This window comes from Camelus ferus, chromosome 35 (genome assembly GCF_009834535.1).
Source record: "Camelus ferus isolate YT-003-E chromosome 35, BCGSAC_Cfer_1.0, whole genome shotgun sequence".
NCBI lineage: Eukaryota > Metazoa > Chordata > Mammalia > Artiodactyla > Camelidae > Camelus > Camelus ferus.
Genome location: NC_045730.1, coordinates 21,759,306 through 21,781,507, shown reverse-complemented (window position 1 = coordinate 21,781,507; position 22,202 = coordinate 21,759,306). Strand labels below are relative to the sequence as shown.

General features: G+C 45.0%; 1 protein-coding gene across 4 annotated transcripts in view; it reads right to left on the bottom strand.

Annotated features, from left to right (window-relative positions):
- Positions 1-22,202, bottom strand: part of NRP1 (neuropilin 1) — a 136,423-nt gene that overhangs the window by 78,760 nt on the left and 35,461 nt on the right. For all 4 annotated transcript variants that reach the window (XM_032473812.1, XM_032473814.1, XM_032473813.1 and 1 more), the window contains exon 3: positions 5,530-5,711. In XM_032473812.1, coding sequence (XP_032329703.1) covers positions 5,530-5,711 — 182 coding nt within the window. The remainder of the gene's footprint in view (positions 1-5,529; positions 5,712-22,202) is intronic.

Here is a 22,202-nt window from a genome sequence, read left to right as displayed (position 1 = left end):
GTGACCTCTGCCTCTTTGACAAACTCAATGTGAAAGGCAGTGTACCCGGGGTGGGTGACTCATTCGGAATGGTGTTGACACAGGTGTGCCAGTAAAGCAGGGCGGTTAGTGGGGGCATGATAAACTGGGGTCACAGGTCCTCTTGCCAGAAGTCACCTGATACCAATGTTGACATCCTAACCCTCCCCGAAGTAGCAGGTACAGTACAGCCGGCCACTCTAAACTTATCTGTCAATGTATGTGAGTGTGTGTGATGTATATATTTATAATGTGTAATTTAAGTGACTGCTCGGTGTTATCAAGACTACAAATTATGGTGATTTGTAATTTAAATTGGTCCAGCACATGCATATATAGATTGCAAGTCGACCTGATGACTCTGTGAGTGACCACAATTTCCAGTCATGGAATTAATGCAGAAGGGGGCGGTGTTCACTGCACTACTGAAAACTGCCATCTACATGGACGGGGACGTGAATACAGAAGATCCAGACCTTATCACCACCGCTGTGGCCATGACTGTCAAAGCACTGGCTCCCACGGCTCTCTGCAAACCAGACATGATTTGACCTCTTTTTTTTTTTTTTTTTTAAATTGAAGTATCATCAGTTACAATGTGTCAATTTCTGGTGTCCAGCGTCTTGTCCCAGTCATGCATATATATACATACATTCATCTTCATATTCTTTTTCATGAAAGGTTATTACAAGATACTGAATACAGTTCCTGCACTCTTCAGAAGAAATTTGTTTTTTTAATCTATTTTTATGCATAGCGATTAACATCTGCAAATCTCAGACTCCCAGATTTATCCCTTTGGAATCCCAGGATCCAACCTGGGGATGTTCAGCTCGGCAGTTCTTTTCCTGGCCCGCTGTCTTACTGATGAGCACCCCGCCCATAAGGATTCAGCTCTAAATACAGAGGCTCGTTGAGGTTGCTCTCAACTAAATATTGTTTCCAAGGGGCAAGCGCTAAAGGTGGCATATTAGACACCAAACACATTAAATCTAACGAGCGGGTCTCTATTTTTGCGGTGAGGGCTGAAAGCTGAATCCCCACCTGGGGGCCCCTGGCAGCCTACTGAGAAAACAAATCAATCACTTTCTCCCCATGCACGGCTTAGACAGTCGTGGCACTGGAGAGGCAGGAAAACACCGCTTAGTGGACGGCAGGAGAAACCTGGTCTGTAGAGGTCTGACCTGAAGAAAATACCTCCCAAAGCCTCTACCACGTGGCTCACCCTTCACCACGGTGGCCTGCAATGCTCACCTACTCGATTCTGGTTAAGAAGTTATTCACAGGTGGCGTTCTGCCATGTTAATTTCAGGTAGAGAGTATGCAACGTGCCATGTGATTTGTAACATGTTTCTAAGCTATTTGGTGGCTTCTGAGATGACAGTGACTAAGCCAAGTTAAGTCAGTAATTCACAAAGTCATATCCGTCTGTCTCTCTAGGTGTCTATGATTGGGAACCCTTTAGAATTTTATTTCTAAGATGTAAGAATGGTCACCCTGGTGACCTCCAACCTCCTCCCCAGGGCTTTGGCTGGCAGAGCGAGCAGCAGAGTGAATGTGGGTCCCAATACTTTCTCCTTCCTAAGAGGATAAAATTATCCAGGTGAGGTTAAGATTTAATGAGAGAAACAAAAAAGGCAGGAATTAAGGACCTACTTTCAAAATCAACTAAATTCCACTGCTTTCAGCATTCACCTGTGTCATGCCAGATGCCTTTGGAAGCTGGCCCAGGTTTCCAAGGTATTTTGACAAAGGCCAGGGAGACCCCAGGGGGTGGTGGAGGAGAGCCGGACGGAGCACCAGGACGTCTGGGTCCTAGTCCGGCCTTTGGCTGTGGCCTGCTCTGTAGCCTCAGTGGGCTCTTTACCTTCCTGGTCCTCAGGTTCTGTGCATCACAAGTGGGAGGGGGGCTTTAGGGTTTGAAAAAAAATAACCCTCTCAAACTCAAAGCTTCTATAACTTCCAACCTCTTCCATTACACATCAAAGTTTGTTTTACTTGGGTTCTTATTCACTGTGTAAGTTTGCCACAATGAGGTAAGCACTTCCCTACAAAGGACCCTGGCAGGGGCTGTGATGAAGGATCCTGGCTTGAGCACACCACATGAACAGGTGTGATGGGTGAGCAGCTCTCTGTGCCCAGGAGCAAGAGAACTGTTGGTGAGGAGTGCACACATAGCCTTGGACAAGCGACACCACACTTTTGGTGTTATTTGTGAGACTGAGAGTGCCCTTTCCTTGTTAGGCATCCCTTTCCTTGTTAGGCATCCCTTTCCTTGTTAAGGACCATAAGGATGGACCATAAGGTTAAGGACCACAAGGATAGGCCATAAGGTTAAGGACCATAAGGATGGACCATAAGGTTAAGGACCATAAGGATGGACCATAAGGTTAAGGACCACAAGGATGGACCATAAGGTTAAGGACCACAAGGATGGACCATAAGGTTAAGGACCACAAGGATGGACCGTAAGGTTAAGGACCATAAGGATGGACCATAAGGTTAAGGACCACAAGGTTAAGGACCACAAGGATAGGCCATAAGGTTAAGGACAACAAGGATAGGCCATAAGGATGGACCATAAGGTTAAGGAACATAAGGATGGACCGTAAGGTTAAGGACCATAAGGTTAAGGACCACAAGGTTAAGGACCACAAGGATAATGTTAAGAGCTAAGATACTCTCTCTGGAATTATTATTAAATATACAGACTCTTAATCAAATAACATATGAAGCGACCAATCCTGCTCTCAATAAATACCATCCCTTTCCCTCGCTGAGACCCATGGGAACCGGCTATGGCTTTTTCCAGCATCTGGGCCTGGGTTATCCAGGCCGAGAAGGACAGGGAAGAGTTGGAGGTGGGCTCCAGGAGGCATGGGGAGGGGGGTACTGGCTACCGCTGTCAAGCAAAGGTGGGTCCTCTAGAAATGCAGCCCTTGGGAAGCAGCCATGGTCCAACTCTCCCTTAGAACTGTAATCTCCTGCCAGGAAATATCAAGGTCAGCAGGGAAAAGAAGAACGTGTCGGTACAACTATGATTAGTCAAATTTGCATGTTTTGAGGAAACTTGAAGTTGCTGCATCCCGGAAGAAGTGCTATGTTTTCAAAAGAACAGAGATGCTATGATATCATTAAGTGGCTTTGGAGGAAGGAGAGCCCATGAACTTGCCTATGGGTGCATAAGGCACTCTACCAGGTAAGGGCCTCCTACGGAGTATCGACAAGGACCACGGTGTGTGCGGTGAGGGAGAAAGAAAGGGGCTTCCGTTGTTTTAGATGGTAGTGATTTAGTCAGGAAACATGCACACATGGAGAAATTTTGAAGTATTCAGGAAAAACAAACTGATTAATGAACCATAGTTTTGTGTGTGTGTGTGTGTATACATACAGTATGAATACATGTATATTTGTGTGTGTGTAGAGGGGACAAGCTGGGTACGAGTGCAGGAAAATAAAAAGCTCCTTAATTAAGAAGAACAATCTTAGAGCCAGGTTCCGGGAGGTGAAGGTTTGATGATGACTGTCTGAGATGCTGTGTGCAGGATAAGTGAACAGGGCAAGAACCACCTATATGGTCAATGGCAGAGGATGTGGAAAGGAAGCTGTGATTCCCTCTCTTCTTTTTAATTGAGGTCTAGTTGATTTACAAGATTGTATTAGGCTCAGGAGTACAACACAGAGATTCAAAATGTTTGAAGCCATGACTCTTTGAGACCTTTGGATGAAAATCCAGAAGAACTAGGAGCCACAATGGACATAGGAAGGCAAGAAGAGAAAGAAGAAAATAAGGCTTCAAGCCTCAAGGCTGGCGCTGGAGAGCGGGACAGGGAAACGACGTTATATTGGAGACTAACAGAAGTGTTGGGGGCCGAGTCCGCCTGGAAGGGAGCTGATGTCTTCTTAAGAACTTAGGGAACGCTCTCGCCCTCATTCTCCGTCAACCATCTTCAGATCTTTAAGAGACACTGAGAACCAAAGGCAACCCTTGCCTCCCTTCCCGACACCTTCTTTCTTTGATGCTGTCATGTGCAGGAAAGTGAACAAGTGTGCATGCGTGTGTGTGTACATACACCCACGTGTGCAATATGATTCCTGTAAGTCAAACAGCTTTCAACACAAGGAAATGCATACAGATGTAACTGTGATCATACGTCTGCTGCTGTCTTTACCAGAGGTTCCCTAAGCATGTGCTCAGATGAATTTCCAAAGAAAGCTCTCTGCTTCTCTCCATATTTATATGAGGCTGTACCATATTGTTTTGAAATTTAAAGAAGTTGTGCCAAATGTTCCCAGAAATGCTTAAAGTTCTTTTTGCTATTCTGGGTTACCACTGACCCAGGAGACCTGAGGGTTTTGCATTTGGTGTGGCTGGATTTTTTTTCTATTAAATAAAGCTCTTTCTCCTACATTCCAGGACAATATGTTCAAATCTTGAGCCTCTGTCCTTGGAAGGTCTCCCCCACATTAATGTCAATGTAAGAGAGAAGATTGATTTCAACACGTAGCAGGAATCTACAGGCTGTTGTGAAAAACCGTGACATCCAGATAAAGACATGTTGTTTATCAACTGACTGAAATGTGTGTTTAATTCCTCAAAGCGGGGACACTCTGTGATCTCAGATTCCACCCCATCCCAATACATACCATCATAACAGAAGATTAGTAAATGATTATTTTGGAGGGGCAACTGATAATTCCTAAAGGGAATGCCATTGAAAGCATGACTGCTTTGTTTCTTCCAAGAAGTTCTCTTCCCAACCATCCTTCCATTAACAGAAAGCCTCTTCTTCCTTCAGTAGCTTTAGAAACTCTGTAAGTCAGGCCAGGGAATGGCTTTGCTCTTCCCGGGAACTATCCGTTTTGAATTTTGCAATAAAGTAAAGGGAACAAGGTGTACATGACTTTAAGGTAAGTGGGACTCATGCATTTTTAACAAAAGAAATCAAACTTTAAAAGCAGATCACTAACTACTATATATAAAATAGATAAACAACAAGTTTCTTCTGTATAGCACAGGAAACTATAGTCAATATCTTGGAGTGACCTATAACGAAAAAGAATGTGAAAAGGAATATATGTATGTGTGTGTGTGCCTGAAACATGATGCTCTCCACTAGACATTGACAGCATTGTCAACTGACAATACTTCAAAAAAAATGTTCAAAAAAAGAGTAGATCAAACTAATTTTTGAAGAAGAAAGATAAGAAGAAGTGCCCATAACGAGTTTTATGGGGTATATACCTTACAAACAAGGGTCAGCACAGTAGAATGATGGGATTTTGATTCTCAGAATACATTTAAGAAGTTTTTTAAACGTATTTCCTCCATACATTGGGTAATTTTTCTTTGTTTAAAGTATTTTCCAACAACATTTTTAACGGGAATATATGGCTTTTTACCAAAGGATCAAAACATCCCTCCTCGTCTTTCTTTCCACTTCGTCTTTCATGAGACCAAGCGACGTTAATGAGCACTTGGTCATGCTTGTTCTACTGTAAGTTACTCACCTCTCTTGAAAATCTCATAACGTATGGAAAATCCCGCACCGTGGGTCTCATAGTCAGAGACAAATTTGATGAAGAGAAACGGCCCTGAAGACACGACAGGCGAAGGGGCAATCTTTCCACAGAACTTTCCCCATAAACGCCCATTTTCATTTTCTCCGTCGATGACCTCCACGTAGTCATACCTGAGACACAGAGGAGGAAGGGAACGTCAGGTTAGTGAGAAACGCCCCTTTAATTTCAGCAGTTTAGAAGGCGGTATTGTCCACCACTGTCTGCCAGGAGAAAAAGCACTGTCTGCATTCACCGCGGGATTACACGGAGAGGAAAGAAGTCTGGCAAAATGAAATAATTAAAATGGACTGCATCATGTCTGTATACATCATCTGGCAACACAGAGCTATTAATAATGGTGTCCATTATACTGGCAGACAATGTCAGTTAAAGTAACCAATTAACAAGAAAAAGGAAAATCTCATGAGCACAATTCCTTATTATTAAACTGTGTTCCTTTGTCTGGGGGGGGGGTGTCAGTACATAAGGCTGTGCATTCTTTTCAAACTGTGAAGTTCTTTTATGAATTCAAAATGTCTCCTTGGCTGGAGCACTCCATGAATAATACTTTGATTTCTGTAAGCGACCCTCTAAACATATGGCCACAGAATAATAAACAGATTCTTTACTTTTTAACTTGATTCTACCAAACTCCAGGCTTCTTAGGAAAAAAAAAAAAAAAAAAAACTCGCTCAGTATCCATTGTGGTCAAAACACAGACCATCTTCCCCTCAAACTACCCTTGACCTGCAGAACAGACTTTCTGCAAAGAAAAAGTATATTTAAAAATTGAAAGGGACTTTGTCTATACTCAGGAGCCTGAATCTTTAAAGGAACACTGTTGCCTCAAAAGGAAACATGACACACTCGAAATCATCAAAATGATAATGATTTTTAAAAATTCAGACTTAATAGTAATATATTAAGGAGACAAATGATGAAAGAAGTGGCAATAAAACATTACCCTAAAGATGGCACGGGGTTAATACATGTGCCCGAGCCTTCATCTCTAAAAGGTGCGAAACCATCTCCAATAAACTAACATCCCCCAGGAAAACAGGAAGATTTTTGCTTGCTTGGCATTATATGTCTCTTAGTGTCTCGCTCTTTCTTCTCTTTTTATTTGCCGAGTCACCTCAAAGCCAGATAATCTGATTTGTCTTCCTTGTTCCTTCTAGAATTGATATGAAAACATTACAATCCATTCATCTCAAATCTTTATTTCTGTGTCTCACTTGGTTCCAAAGTCCTGGGATATATTAATTTCAGGAATGGCTAAAATACGGCAGGAACATAAACTGTATCCGGCCATTTGAGAGAGATCAAAGGGCGAGAAATCTTCGTGAGGACAAATGTCATCCTTCGCAATCCTTTTCAAACAGTCCAGGACGCATTCCTTCTGTTTACGTAAAGTCTCACGAGACAACTGCTAAGATGCTATCACTGGTTGGAGTGGACGGCTTAAGGCTCTCTAAATTAGAAATGACATGACCTCATCAGTGAGCATTGTGTGCCAGCTTTGTGTACATCAGGAAGAAAATAAAGCTGACGTTGATGGAATAGAGCATTCGCATCTGTGAATTATTGTATTAACTGCATTTCCTCTGCTACATCCAGTAGTAACCACTGGCTGGCGAGAATCGTGGTCCGTTGGCAAAACTATGGGGCTGCACAGAGGAATTGTTTGCTTCTGTATACACTGGGAGACGCTCTGCATGCTAAGACAAGACAAAGGAGGAGGAGAAGGAAAAGCAGAGGACGAGGAGGAGGAGGATGAAGACAGCTTCTGCTCAAAATCCTCTGTGGCCTCTCACAGCCAACCGAGGGCTGCTGGAAAGGACCTCAATCTCCCTCCCACTCAAGCTGCACCAGTTGGCATCTATGCAGCAATTCCTTTTATCTCTGGTGCTTCATTGACTAGACAGGTCTGCATGGTTGGCCCCGCGCTTGCCTGTAATTTAACTGTGATGTGAACTGCTGACTGGCTTTGGCCGGGCGACTTGTGCTGGATAGGCTTTTTGCTTGAATCTCGACATGGTCTGAATACTAAGTGGCACAGTCCGAGCGCATTTTGCCTTCCAGACACAAATAAGAGAGGTGGGTCAGGCATTCTGCAGAACTAAGGGCACTTCTGCGGGGAGCCCTTTCTCCCAGGTACGAGAGAACTCAGCTAAGAGAGTCCCAGTGAGTTGTAACGGGGAAGGAAGACAGTATTTTAATTCACGTGATCTTCTAATAGTAATCACAAGGCTCTCCCCTGGGCAACAGTAAAAGCTATTTTTAACAGGGGCATAGAGGCTGGAACCTCCCCCTACTAAGAGGTAAGTGGTTGCCTCTTAAGTGCCAGCTTTGGGAGATGGGCTTATTCTGGGGTATAGTGGATTCACCTCTAGACTGGGATTCGGCCATCACTTGAGCATTTCTCTTTGTGGTACCGCCCCCCAGGGCCCCCAGATGTATCACACATCGCAGTTCGTGTAAATATTCAGGGGGGTGTAGGCGTACAGATTGTGAAGGGGGATTCTGCCAGGGAAGTTGGGAAAGCAGCTTGTGTCTCCCCCTGGGGCTGAGAGCAGCTCCTCTCCTCCGTGAGCTCCTCGCCGGCAGCGTGGTGCCAGGAATGCGGCCGCGGTGCCAGCATCCCTCCTTGGGAGACTGAACGTGTCACTGCAGCAACGTGCCCAGCCAGCGCTGGCCTGCGCCCGGCATCCTGAGTTTGCAAATTTCGATCCCCCAGCCGCCGCACTGCTCCGTTACTGCTGCCAGGACAGGAAGCACCAGGGGCCTGGCGATGCCAGGATGCCGGGCGCTGGGAGCAGGGCCCTGCCCGGGTGCATCGGGAAGCACCTGTCAGAATCTCATTCGGAACCCACAGCTTCCAGCTGCGGCCTCTGGAGGCGCCCTGGGGATGGCATCTCGGGAATCCAGCTCATGGAAGGTGCAGGGGGGTCACACGGTTAACCCGCCTGTCCCTCTGGAGTCCTGCTCTGGAAGAAGAATATTCTGGGTGAGAAGGAGGCCAAGTCTGGGTCCAAAGTGCACACCCACCTGAACAGGAAAGCCCCTTCTGGACCTCACCTCCCACGTTTCATCACGGGGACCTCAGCATCAGGCCTTCCCAGCGCTCTCCTTAAATCCTCCACCTGCAAGTGTCCCCTTTCTGCACCAATAATGGGAAAGCAGCCTGCGTTTACTGGGAATCATGCAATGACCTCTCTACCTAACCTTCTGACAATTAAAAACACTTTTCTAAGGTTTCGGTTTTCGAGTCTGAGACCCTGGGTGGCTCTACTCCTGAGTGTCCCTGGCTTTAAACTGCACAGTTCTCAAGCCCCAGGCCTTCCTGCCTGCGTACCCTCCGCCAGTCCTCACCCCAGCTGGGCAGATGTGGGTGGTGAAAACATTCTGAGTCCTAATACTAATCACGAGTTAGGTTTCCCATAAGAGCGATAAAAGGATAAAGATTTCCTTCTAAGAATTCTTGAAAGGATTACTCAGAGATTATTACTATTTTTCTTTTGGAAAGTTTGAATTATGGTTTTAGGAAAAGGGCCAAGGAAGGGGAAAAGTGATGGGAAAATGAGAAATGTCTTCAGTCACTAAAGAGGGTTTCAGAGGCTTTCTAGGTATGCACTGCTGGGTAGACAAATAGCACGCTTTACTGAAGCCGGGTTTTCTCCTGCGAGTGCATGTGACCCCCGACTCTATGGTGAAGCCCGTTAATGGGGAAACACTACCCCCCCAGGGTGTCGTCTGTATGGGCAGCTACCGTGCCAACCCCCTCACAGCTTCTGGGCATTCTTCAGTTATTAGGAAGGGGGATTTTAGGTAACGGTGTCTTTTTAATCTCCTTCCAAGAGGATCTACCCCCGCCTGAATGCGTACATTAATAATGGAGAAACTCAATACCTGACATCATAAACTGGAGTGCGAAATGATGTTGGTGAACATAATTTTCACCTGCAAAAATATGTTTCTCTGGATCTTTGGTTTATTCCTCACCAGGCGTGAATAGCTATCCCCATGGAACACGCTGCAAACGATCACCATGCTGCTATCCAGGAATTGCCCTCCCTCTTCCCCAGAAAAGAACAGATTTTTTTTTTTTCTCAGAGTATTAGAAAGCGGATTTGGATATAAAAATATACAGTGATGGATCTGGGAGGGGCCCTTGAGTTTGCGTCTGTGTTTCTGAGCGATTCCACACAATTCACCCTGTCACCATGCCGGCTCACTTGAGGTGTTCACATCAAGTAAATATATGAAACGCCTCATAGGGTGCATAGCCTCTTATTTGGTAAAAGCATTTTCAGAAATCTCTTCACAGGACATAATCTGGAAAGACATCAAACGTGTATGCAAAAAAGAAATATTGCCAGAAGCTCTATATTATTGGGGAAGGGGGAAGGAAAGAAGGCAGACAGGGAGAAAACAAGAAGGGAAAATTGTTGAGGAATATTATTCAGCCGTTAAAAAGCATGTTCCACAAAGGATTTTTTATAACAAAGGAAGAAAGCTTATGATAAATAAGCAAAAACTCAGCACATAAAACTCTATACACAGGATATTCTCAGTTTTTATTCATACAATGGGAGCAGGAAGGAAACATTAACAAGTGTTTATCTCTGGGTAGTGAGGTTGTATCTGTATTATTATTATTATTTCTGCATTTTTCAAAATTTGTACAATGGACAAGTTTTCCTTTGTAATCAGATACAAGTTATTTTGAAAAGCACTATCCACCTATATATGAAGCAGCAGATCAATACCTTTCTGCCCAGCTAACAATTTTATATTTCCTGGTCAGAGAACACTATCTTTTATGATGTTTTACTTGGAAATAAATCAAAGGCTTCATCTTTTTTTTTTTTAAACAACTGCATCAATGAGTTTCTGTGTGACACATTTTCTCTTTGTACTAGGAAGTCAAAATGAATCGGATTGGATATAATACTTTCTGAAATTATGGTAGTGATACTTGCCATTTTGCACAGTAATTTCCATGTCACAATACACTCCTAGATTATTACTGAGCGGAATCTTTCCCAAGATCCTGGGAGGGCAGTTGTCAGCTGGCACCATCCCAGAAGGGAGACCAGAGGAGGCCAAGCACCGGAGAAAGGCACATGCACAAATAACTAGTAACCTTTCCGCACTGCCTACTTTGGGGCAGCTTTGACCCCAATATTTGCTCGTTACTCCCTTTCACACATATTTTTTTGCAGGTGGGAAATGGGTATGACTTATTATTTTAGAATTAGTCATTAACAACATGTAATTCACCTTTTCAACTGGTCACTGTTGCTAGAAAAATGCCACATCAACTAATACATCATTGATTTTTTTTCTCCATGGGTGCTTAGCACCATAGAAACAAACATCTTGGTGTGTGCAAAGGTGTGTGTGCCTGTGTGCATGTCAGGGAAAGAGAGAGACAGAGAGGGCCCTTGGCCATCAGGGAGTCACATCACTGGGCAGTTTCAGTGGCATTGATGGTGGCCTCAGATTGGGCTTCCTCCCAGGGCTGTCCTGGTCCCTCCCTCTCAGGCTGATGCTCAGGGACCACATGGCTAGAACCCAAGCCCAGCCTGGACACAGAAATAGGAGTGGTGCTGACAGGTGGCTGTCATTTTGTTCTCTTCCTGGTGCCTGCATCTCAGGCCTCAAGACAGGTGGCTCCAGAGGCAGAGCCCACATCCTCAAGATGGGCAGGTGGGAGGGCAGGACCCTCTCACGGCCCCTGGGATGGAGCCAGCTGGGTGCAGCCCCCCAGGACAGAGCAGGCAAAGGCTAAATTCAGGTCAGGGACCAAGCTGGGGGCCCTGCACAGAAGCCCTTTGCATTTTCAGAGGGACAGAGAAGCTGGGCTGTGACCTGGCTTCCTGTGGTCACATACCAATGTCTATGGAAGTCCTTCCAAATCCGAACAAAATTTTAAAGTTTACACCATCAACAGAATACCGCTTTGTTTATTACATTGTCATAATTCCCCTTTAACGTTTGCTTCTAGGTGTATAAAGTAATTTTTCCTTCATTAAAATAATGCCAAATACTTTTCCCAAAGAGAGACTTTTTCCCTATATACATACATACATATATATGTTTTCTTCTTATGTGCACACTGTGGACCAGGAGCAGGACCGCAGACATGAGTTTTGCTCTGCGGCTCATTCTCATTTGTTATAACACTTCCCCAAATTCACTTTTTCCTCTACTCTAGTCATACTTTCCACACACTCCGCAAGACTCACTTCTGATCCACAGCAAGACCACTTTCCTGCTTGCCGTGTGTTCGTGCGGATTCGGGCCACCTGGGAGATGCTGGTAACTCTGCTCACGGGAGCCGGAGGCTAGCACTTCAGTGGGATTCCCGCCGCCCAGCAGCAAGCTCCTTCACTGACCTTATCACCCAAACTCAAGTTCCAGCTGTGAGGGGTCACTGCCCACCGAGCTTCAATCAAGCATGATCCCAGGGTGCAGGCGTGACAGACGGCTGGGCCCCCCGACAGGACTGGGGGGGCATGGTGCTAAAAGACCAGCCAGCTTTGCAAAGCAGCTCTGGATCTTCTTAAGCCAAACCATCCCTCCAGCAGCCTGCTCCACTGACAGTCAGCGGGCCAGCAAACATCTCACCTCTCTTGGGACAAACAATTACTGCAAGCACCGCCTTTTGTTTGACATCACTGTCCACCTCAAAGGCCCACACGGTGTTACTCATGTGCTTGTCCACAGACTTCCAAATCGTTCTCCTCCAGGAAGTTCCAAAGCCATATGGTCCACCTGACGGCTTTCCCGTGGGGCTCCTCTGATTAAAGTGTAAGAAGGATTTCTATACATATCATAGGTAACCCGTTCTCAAATAGTCAGAGTGCGGGAAAACTCATAAAGCTAATCTCGCATGTTAAAATTTCCATCTTTAAGCTTCTGTAATGCTCCAGGCCCATCAGAATGAATACCAATAATTTGACTGCAGCTGTGGAAAAGGTATGATTAATGGTTAGATAACACAATAATACGTATGAGGGTGAACAGTCCCAGGAAATAAGGCATGACAAAAGTGAAGAAAGAAAATCTTCATGGAAAGGCTTTTACTGGAGTAAAAAGAAATATTAAGTGGTTCTGGAGTAAAAAGAAATATTAAATGGTAATAATTCACAGGGATCTTCACTGACTGTGTGAGGGAGTACGAGGGTGGCAGGGGTCATGGCTGGTCAAGACCATTGGAAGGAGAGAAACAGATAATAAACGTCCAGCAGGTAGCAGACAGTTTCCTGCTGCTGCGTAGCAAGTCACCCCAAACATAGGGACTAAGGGTGGCACACATTTATCAGCTCGGGGTCTGCAGGTCAGAAGTCTGGCCTGGCAAGGGGGCTGGGGTCTCTGCTCAGTGTATCACAAGATGGGAATTAAGTGTTGGCAGGGCTGCATCCTCATCTTATCCCTGTGTCCTTGTCACAGCTCGCACCACTGTGGCAGAACTCAGTTTCCTGCAGCTGCAGGACTGCCATCCCCATTTCCCTGCTGGTTACCAGCTGGCAAGGGCTCTCAGATCCCAGTGGCCACCCGCCCTCCTTGTCATGTGTCCCCCTCCAGCTTCACAGCCAGCAACAGAGACTCTCCCTCACCTCGAATTCTTCTCCTGCTTCAAAACTCTTCAGGAAGAGGAGGGTATAGCTCAGTGGTAGAGTGTTTGCTTAGCATGTACGAGATCTTGGCTCAATCCCGAGTATCGCCAAAAAAAAAAAAAAAAACCAGGAAAAGCTGAGTCTGTTGTAAGGGTTCATCTGATTAGGCCAGGTCACCTAAGATAACCTCCCTTTCTTGAGGTCACTAATCTGGCAACTTAATTAAATCTGCAAAATCCCTGGAGGGCAGCACCTAGATGAATGGGTGATGGAGAAACTGTGAGAAATTGTGTGTAATCTTGGGATTCTGCCCACCATGCAGACCTAACTCTGGATGGACACAGGGCACCCGGGAACTGCAGTACAGACCCAGGCAGGAAGGATGGTCCCCTTCCATCTCCTGAGATGGCTAGTGAGATCCAGGGTAAGATGAAGGGCAGCCATGGGAAACCCCAGTGATGCTGGAGGCTATTTCAATGTTCTCATGTCCCACTGGCTGTTGGGTTAGGACCCCTGAGCTGATCAATGGTCCTCACTTGCAGTGGAAGGAAAGTGGGGTTCTGGAATGAACCATGCTCTCCTGATGGAAGCAAAAACAGAAATTCCAAGATTGTCCAAAACATATGTCTAGAGACAGAAAACTGATAGCTTAATGCTGAAATAAATACATAAAAGCATGCAAGACGTGTGGTGTAAAATGATGGTCAAAATATATATCGTTTTCATGGAAAATGTTTGGAGTTTGAATTCTCATTTATGAGGAATCTCACTTTATAATTAAGATTTATTGGCATGGAAGATTAAAAAATCCTTCACATGGGAAAATATCTCTATGATTTAACTCCGATTATGAAATCCAAAGATACATTTTAAATAGAAGTAAAGGAACACCCCCTCCCCCTTAAAACAACTATGCTCGGAGGTAATGGAGTCTTCCAGCATCAAACTTGCAAAGTTCAGTATTTATAGAAAAATTCACATGCCTTTAATTACAATAAATTCAGTTCCCAAGTAAAACGGTGCCATCTGGAAGATATTAACATCATTTACAACTTGTTCGCTTCCCTCTTTCATAGAAAATTTTTACTTCTTGCCAACTTTCCACTGTTCTCAGGGGGGAAAAAAAAGAAAGACTTTCATGGACTGTCTCAGGATGGGTTTATAGAGCTGGTCAAGCCATCAAAAAGTGACAAAGGGACATTTTGGGCACATTTACTCCCTTCTTATTTACTTTAAACCCTTATATCTTTAAGTTTTGTATTTCATTCATTTTAAATAAAGGCTGTCATCTCTGCTCCTCTTCTCTCAGGCTTCTAAAAGGGATGTCTTGTTTTGAAGCTAACTGAGTTCCCAAGGTCCAGTGGAGGGAGAGCTGGGCTCGGGTGATCTCTGAGCCTCAGGATTCACTCCTGCACCTCTGACTGATGGAGAAGTGCCACCATCTCTGACCTCCCACAAAGCCTCAAAGGGACAGTGGGGCAGGGGCTTCCACCTGCCTGGCCGTCAGACAAATCAACCCAAGTGGGACATCTGATCTGAGTCTCTCACATTCTGTCAGTGACGAGCTGACAGCCTTGGGTGGGCCACTAGTTAACACCTGCGAGCCTCAGCTACTCACCTGCATAATGGACAAGAGGATAAGGAACTTGCAGGATGGTAGGGAGGACTCAGTGAAGTAATTAATACATGTTGACGTCCCTTCCCAAGGGAGGCTGGAACGCAGGCGAAGCCAAGAGACATGCACAGAAAACCCAGTGGAACACAGTTTTGTTTTCCAAAAAGGTGTACTGACTACCCAGTTCAAGACAGACTGTAGTTTAGGGAGTGCAGGTGGGGTAGCTACCGTCACTGCTCCGGGGCATCTACAGGTAGAGGATGACTGACTCACAGAGCAGGACACCTGATGCTCTGTAAATACTATTTGGAATGATGGTAGGCCTTGCCCTGCTATGACCACCAAAAATCAATCAATTAAAGCCATAGGAATGGAGTTAAAGAAATCAATTTATATATACTACAATACTTTTTTTTAAAAAAGAAATCACTAAATCCTTTAAGTGTTTCCATTGATGTAGCCAACCGATTTAACAATCTGCAGTTGGATTAGTGCCATCAGCATGCAGTGCTGAATTTGCTCAAAAAGACCCCTTAATTGGTGCGGGGGAGGCACCGGGGCATAACTTCCGGTTCTGGGAAGGCAGTGCCTGCCTGGTGGCATAGCAAGACCACAATCTGCAAGTTTCCTTCTTAATTCTTTGGAAAAAGAAATAGAGCTGTAATTCTGTTTTGGACTAGAGGACCTAACGTGCTAATTTGAAGAGTTTAAAAAAAGCCTCCTGATTAATTAGTCATTATTCAGTGGGGATCTAGGTCGTTTGCTAATCAGAGCTGCAGGAACTAATGTTGGCAAATACTCATTTTTTAAAGGCTTTTTCTTTCTTTCTTTCTTTTCAGTAATTACAGGAGAAGCTTCTCAGCATCAGGTAGGTGGGCTTAGTCATTCTGGAGTGGGGAAGTCCCTTGTGCTGTAAGAACCACTCATCGTTTCTGGAAAAGCAGAAAGCAAAAAATGCTGAAGGAAAATAGGTCTGGTGACAGATTAGATGACTCTTCCTTTTAGTGACGCTAATTTGAAAGAAAGGGCCAGCCGAATTTGGGGATGGGGAGTTGGCAGTGACCCAAGTCAACTGTGCTGTTCCGTTCTGTTCAGCAGACCCTAAAGGCTTACTTACAGTACAAACCACTAAGCCAACCACAGCCAAGAAACATGGAGCTTTGAGATGTGGACCTGATGCATTTATGACACTAAAATGAAACACACATGAGAAAAACAGATCATGTCATGGAGGGACTTTCTTTTCCTTAGTTCCTCGTGTTTACTGAAAGCAGCATACTGTTTGCTGCAAGTCATCTTCAGAGTCTGAAGTGTTCCTGCTTAGGGTATTTGTTGTTTTTCATTTTGTTTTCATTATTTAAAGTGCTATTAAGTAAGAAAGCAGGTGTATCATTTGCAGACAACTGGACCACCAGCAGCCTCACCAGCCTAGAACGTATTCTGTAACCCCATGCCAATTTGTGATACAGGGAATAATTGATAGAATGAGAAATAGATTGTGGACATAAAATACTTCAACTATCAACTAGGTTTTTTTTTTTTTCCTATGTCACAGCATACAAACTGGTTAAAAAACAAAATGTGCAGGGCATCCCTGGTTATTAGCCTAAACGTGAGTTTCCATGATTTTTTCCTTGTCACTGACTTGCCTTACAGACTGCATAATTAATTGGCAACTATTTTTTTGTGAGCAGCAAGCTCGTGGAGATGAGGAAGGATTTTAATGACCTAGGTGGCCTCATGATTTATACAGACCCTGAGGAGGAATCACGTGTTTAGAAGAAAGGAAAGCAGTGGCCATAAACTTCACCGGTCGCCCAAGAGGAGGGGCGCCATCTCTAAGTTTAACAACATGACCCCAGGGAGGGTCAGCGCGCAGAAAGGGCTCTGTGGTCAGATCGTGGATTCAACCCAACCGGGAGCTCACACAGCCCTCATCCTACCACCGGAAGCACTCCCCCACCCCAAGATACCTTCGTGGCAAGCTTAAGAGAAAGGAAAAGGGAGTCCCGTCAAGTTAGTGAAAATAAAATGTCGCATAAAGGGACAACCCCCAAACGCACGCCTCCTCAGCACCGCACGAGCTGGAGACAGGGCTCAGAGTCGCCCTTGATAATACTACCGACTCAGCTGTGAAAACAAGACGGAGAGACATGGCTGGGCTTTGCCTTCCCGGCTCTGACTAATTATCGCACCAGGAAAGGAGATTTTTTTTTTCCCCCACTAAAAACCAGAAAACATAAAATGATTTAACCTTTCACTCTCTAAACAGCCTGATTTCTTTGAATGCTCTTAATGTGGAGGCCTGAAGTTCATGCACTTTATCTGTGGAGACGAGTTCACTAAGGGGGGAGGGTGTAGCTCAAGGGCAGAGCAAATGCTTAGCTCTTGGTTCAATCCCCAGGACCTCCATTTAGGAAAAAAAGGTCATTAAGAGAACTGATGCTGTAAAGTCACAGGGAGACAGAGGAACGAGGTGCTTTTCCAGCATCTGAAGTCTTGGTTTGGGGGCGAATTCATGCTCAGTCACAACTATTCAATAAAACAGATCCTCTGATCTAAATTTAAAATGCTGATTTTAAATATTGATCGATACTGATTTAAAATATTGTAGGTTCTCGAAACTGTCATATTACTTCAGAAATAGCCCGTATTCCAGATACCTCATTAACTCTGACTGCTTTTTCCTCTTGTAATGGTGCTTTATCTGTATCACATTATTACTGCTTTCATCACTTTCCAATCTGTTGTTTGCTCTTTTATTTTTTTAAAAGTAGGAAATCATAGAAAATTGGTTCTAAAATGTGTCCCTCAGAATACCAGTGCGAGGAATGCTTCATGAAAAAAAAATCCCCCCCCCAAAATTTGGGGGCTCCATTTGGGGACTCTGCACATCATCATGTTCTTTTTGTGAATATCCAGAATTTCTATCAGTATAAAGGCTCTGAGAAGTCCCGCAGATTTAACCTTGATTTAACTTGGTTTAACCCAAAGAATGCCAATCTTGTTGATCAGAAGACCCTTTTATTACCCAACACACATGGAACTAGAGTTGGTCAGAAAGTATTTTCTACGTGCTGTTTTGAAAAGTCACTCACTTGGCACTTGCAACAGGTCAGAAATAATAAAAAAATCCAGGGAGGGAATCAACTTTGCAAATGATGACACAAATTTGACAAGCTGGAGATAAATCTGGCGACCTGATTCCTTTTTCCATTCTGCCCTACATGTTAGAAATGTGATTTGAATCAGTGCTTCGGAGAACTGCCTCAGCGGCTGTTTCTGGCTAACCGAGCATGGTGCTGACGTGTAAGACGGTGCCTGTACTTGGTACAGGGGGCTCAATCCAGGCTGGAAAATGCGCTTGGCACAGCGGACCTTGAGGGCAGGACGCAGGAACGCCCTGGTTCTACTACCGACCTTATGTTGAGGTGAACACCGCGAAGAGATCTAACAAAAGTTCACAGTGGGAAGAGACCTAAGGGATAACAAACCAATATTGCATTTCACAGATGAGAAAACTGAAGCCGGAACACTTAGGGACCCGGACAGTTCCAGTTCAGGTAGTAGAAGAACCAGAACTTTCTACTGCATGATGAGGAATGATGTACCGCTGCATCTCACTGTTTAGGGGATGATGAAAAGGGTCCTTATGGTCATCTGGGTCTCCTTTTAATCTGGGATTTCCACCAAGAGATTGCTCAGGCTTGTTCCAAAACCTACAGGAGGAGGAAGTGCACACAGTCCACACAGAGTGTCCAGCCCATCCTTGGTGCCTGGCGATGGTTTCAAGTCTCCCTGACTTGTCTCAGAGCCGGGCCCTCATAATATGTCTTCAGGATTCCATGCAGTTTCCACCCATTGACCCTAAGACCACATTCAGTTCCCCTTCCACAGACGAGGCCTCAGCTTTCTGAGCAAAACCTTCACGCCCCTAGTCTCTAACTTGTTAGGGTTTGTAAGAAGACAAAAATTTAAAGAATTAACTTATTAGATTGACACACACACACACACAACAAGCAGAACCCAGGGAAGTGTAGAAACCACTTCTCTAATTGCTCCAGGGTGGCTGAGACATGACTTTAGCAATCCAGGGATGGTGGACACTGCAAAAGCGTGGATGTGTTTCAAAATCTCTGTAGCTGTGTTTTGGGGACCTGGGGTGGTATCTGTGCCAGGAAGGGCAGGATGCAGGGCTCAGCTTCCAGTCTCCCCTCTTTCCAGAATCTTCTCTCCCTCCATTCCCACACGTCTAGCCTCTGCCCTTCTTACTGGTTTGGGACTATGTGGTCTAAGGGTAGGGTCTTTCCCTGGGGATGAAAAACCATCTCTGGGGAGTAAGGACCCAGGAAACATAAACAGGTGCAGAGCAGAAGGGAGGGCTGACCCAAGACCCCCTCCCCTCCCACCATGGATGGAGCCAGAGGTCAGAGGCATGCCTGGGTGACAGTTTAACATAGGCATTTTCCATATCAACTTGGAGGGTGGGCTTTCTGATGCCAAAGCAAAAATGTAATTTATTCTGCTGATTTTTTTTTTTTTTACACAAACTAGGCACTCCAGCCAAGAATGCCAAATCCTGGACCGAGAACATTCCTATTTTTGTAACTGTTAATGTTCTATGTTGAATTTTCTCTTCCTCCCTCCCTCTTCACACTACTCTGCAGTTTCATGCCAACCTCAGGTCCCTTTAATGTTTGTGTGTGTGTGTGTCATACAGTAAGACCATTGCTGCGTCGTAAAAATGTCACCGATTCAGGACACTTCTCCTAACGACTATCATAGTTCTCCTTCCCAGACATGGACAAATTACCCATTTTCATTAATAAAACACGCACATAGCCTTCATAATGGTTTTCACCTTAAAACAGGCTTCTGTAAATTTGGAAGTCAAGTGGCCTTCCCACCAATCCCTTACTACCCAACTCCTGAATTACTCACGACGAACGTGCGCCCAAAAGCACGGGTTAACAACAGTCCCAACGCCACCGACGCAGAAGCCAGCCCTGGATAGGGGAGTCATTAAACAGAATAACTTCGACTTAAAGTTTTTCTCATTTTTCTCCTTTAAAGTCCAACGTCTTCAAAAATACGTCCTCCCTAATGTGTGACAGGCATGTCAAACACAGGCTGTGTAAATGTCTGAACAGGAATAATATCGATCTCATCAACAGGAATTTTCTGTGCAGATAGTAGGAGACCATTAGTAAAAGCTTTTATTTTTCCTTCCATCATGCTTTGCCATTAAGGAGGAAAGAATTCTTAGCATGTGTGAAATACCCATATGTATTATATCTCTCTCTATATATACATAAAATCTTCAGTGAAAAAAGTAGTAATTGCTCATATTTGTATGTAAGCTTATAATAGCTCATAATTATACATATAATCATAGATACGTAAATTTTGGTGAAGAAATAGTAATAGCTTAGATTTACATATTACTCTTCTCCGAGCAGCTGAGAGAGCGTTCCCGCTTGTCACTGTGGTGCAGGCTTGCAAAGGGAGCGTGGACAGGTAGCACCCATGACACGGGAGGGAAGCTGTGCTCACATCACTCCCAGAACAGCCGGTCAATGTTGTTAAACCACTGGTTTCACAGGGGATTCGTTATTGGATTCGCTAGTGAATCCACTGAATTAACTCTTGACTTGTTTGCCCAGAGTCACACAGAAGTGCCTGGAGTGGAGACTGGGGATGCAGACAGAGGTGACCCCTCACCCGCGGGGTCTGGACCTCACTGTCCAGGACTAGAGGAGAACCGACAGCCCGGGCGCCTTGGAGAAGGTAAAAGAGACAGAAGCTGTGCCCGTGGATGGTGAGGAGGGTGATTTGAGGACATTGCTACAGCAGCGTGTCTTCCGTGGCCCCCGGAGCGTGCTGTCCCATTTCCTCTTCAGAGCTGTCTCGGGGAGGGTGTCGCCCCGGGGCCGCAAACAACACGCGGCATTCCCTTCTTGCTTGAAACCCAACTTTTAAAAAGCAGTCTTTAAATCTGGTTCAAATGACTTCTGATCATGGTTTCAAAAAAGGAAAAAGATAAAAGATGAATTCTAGGAAATACAGGGCAGGGTAAAATAGGAAATTAGAAAGGGTGACTTGGAGGTCAAATTCATGTCCAGGTATTTAGCAGCAGGGTTTTCGTTTTAAGGCACAAACTGAAAAAGCCATCACCTGGCCAGTCTCGCGGTCCCTGCTGCATCTCTGGCCAGTTACCCCCTGGGTTGTGTTGGCGCTACCGAAAGTCGAGGACAAGTGCCCAAATGTCCCTCGTGGAAAGGTAACTGCACAGAGTTGTTTTGACAGCTCTTCCTCGGAGCATCTCTTTTCTTTTTCCCGCCGGCCCACGTTCCATTCCTCCAAAGGCCAACTCTGGGTCCACTTCTGTGAAGCTTTTCTCAGACTCAGTCACCTGTCCACATTTCCTCCACCTGAACTGATGAAGCCCTGAGCCAGCACGGCCCGAGTAATTACCGCTTTGCCCAATATCGAGCTGGAAGTATTATTTCAAGTGTTACCAGGCCTCATTTATTTCCCTGGTAAGACCATACTTCTTGTCGGTAGAAAGTCTGTCTCTCTCTCTCTGTTTATCTTGGGTTTGTCTGAGAATCAGAAACAAAACCGATTTCCTTGGAAATACGTTCAGGCTTGTGGAGAAAATAAATAAATAAGAGAGAAACTAGCATGAACATCGCATAACCACTATTCTGTCTTCCTATTCTAGCCACGTTTACATGGAATCTTCTAGGCTGTTTCATAAACAGTTCTGAAAGAAAACAACTTACACTTTCGAAAAATTTTTTCTACAAATCACCTAGATGGCTTTGGGGAAAACGCAAGGCACGGCGTGTTCTGCTTTTGTTCCAATTACATTAACCCTTATTAAAATAGCCACCGTGACGACAATGTCTCCTTGCGAGAGCGCACCGAGTTCTTATGGGCACAGCCTCACCTGGACGTTCTAGGATTTGGGTGCCTGGCTCCCATTAGTGATAATAAGTATTGCATCTATAAATCCCTAGATGCTTCTGTCCATCCTACCTGCTTCAGTTTCCACAGGTGGGATGTCACGTCTAATGAGGTCGGTGTCCCCACGATTGCTGTTCAGGAAAACACTACGTTTAGATTTCCTCTTTTCTGCCGTCCCCGCGCGTGTTACGAGGTGGGAGATACTGACGCATTTCGAATCGTATGTTAAGAAGCTGTAATTCTTTACCTTCTAAAGAAATTTGCTCCACATAAAGTCTCAACCCAGTGGACATCAGTGTGTGTTAGAAACACAGACACGTGGTGAGTTTTCTCCCCGCTGCGTTCGCTCCCTGCTTCATCACCGGGGTCTGCGCCTTTCCACGAGGGGCAAGGATCACAGGCAGGCACAGGCT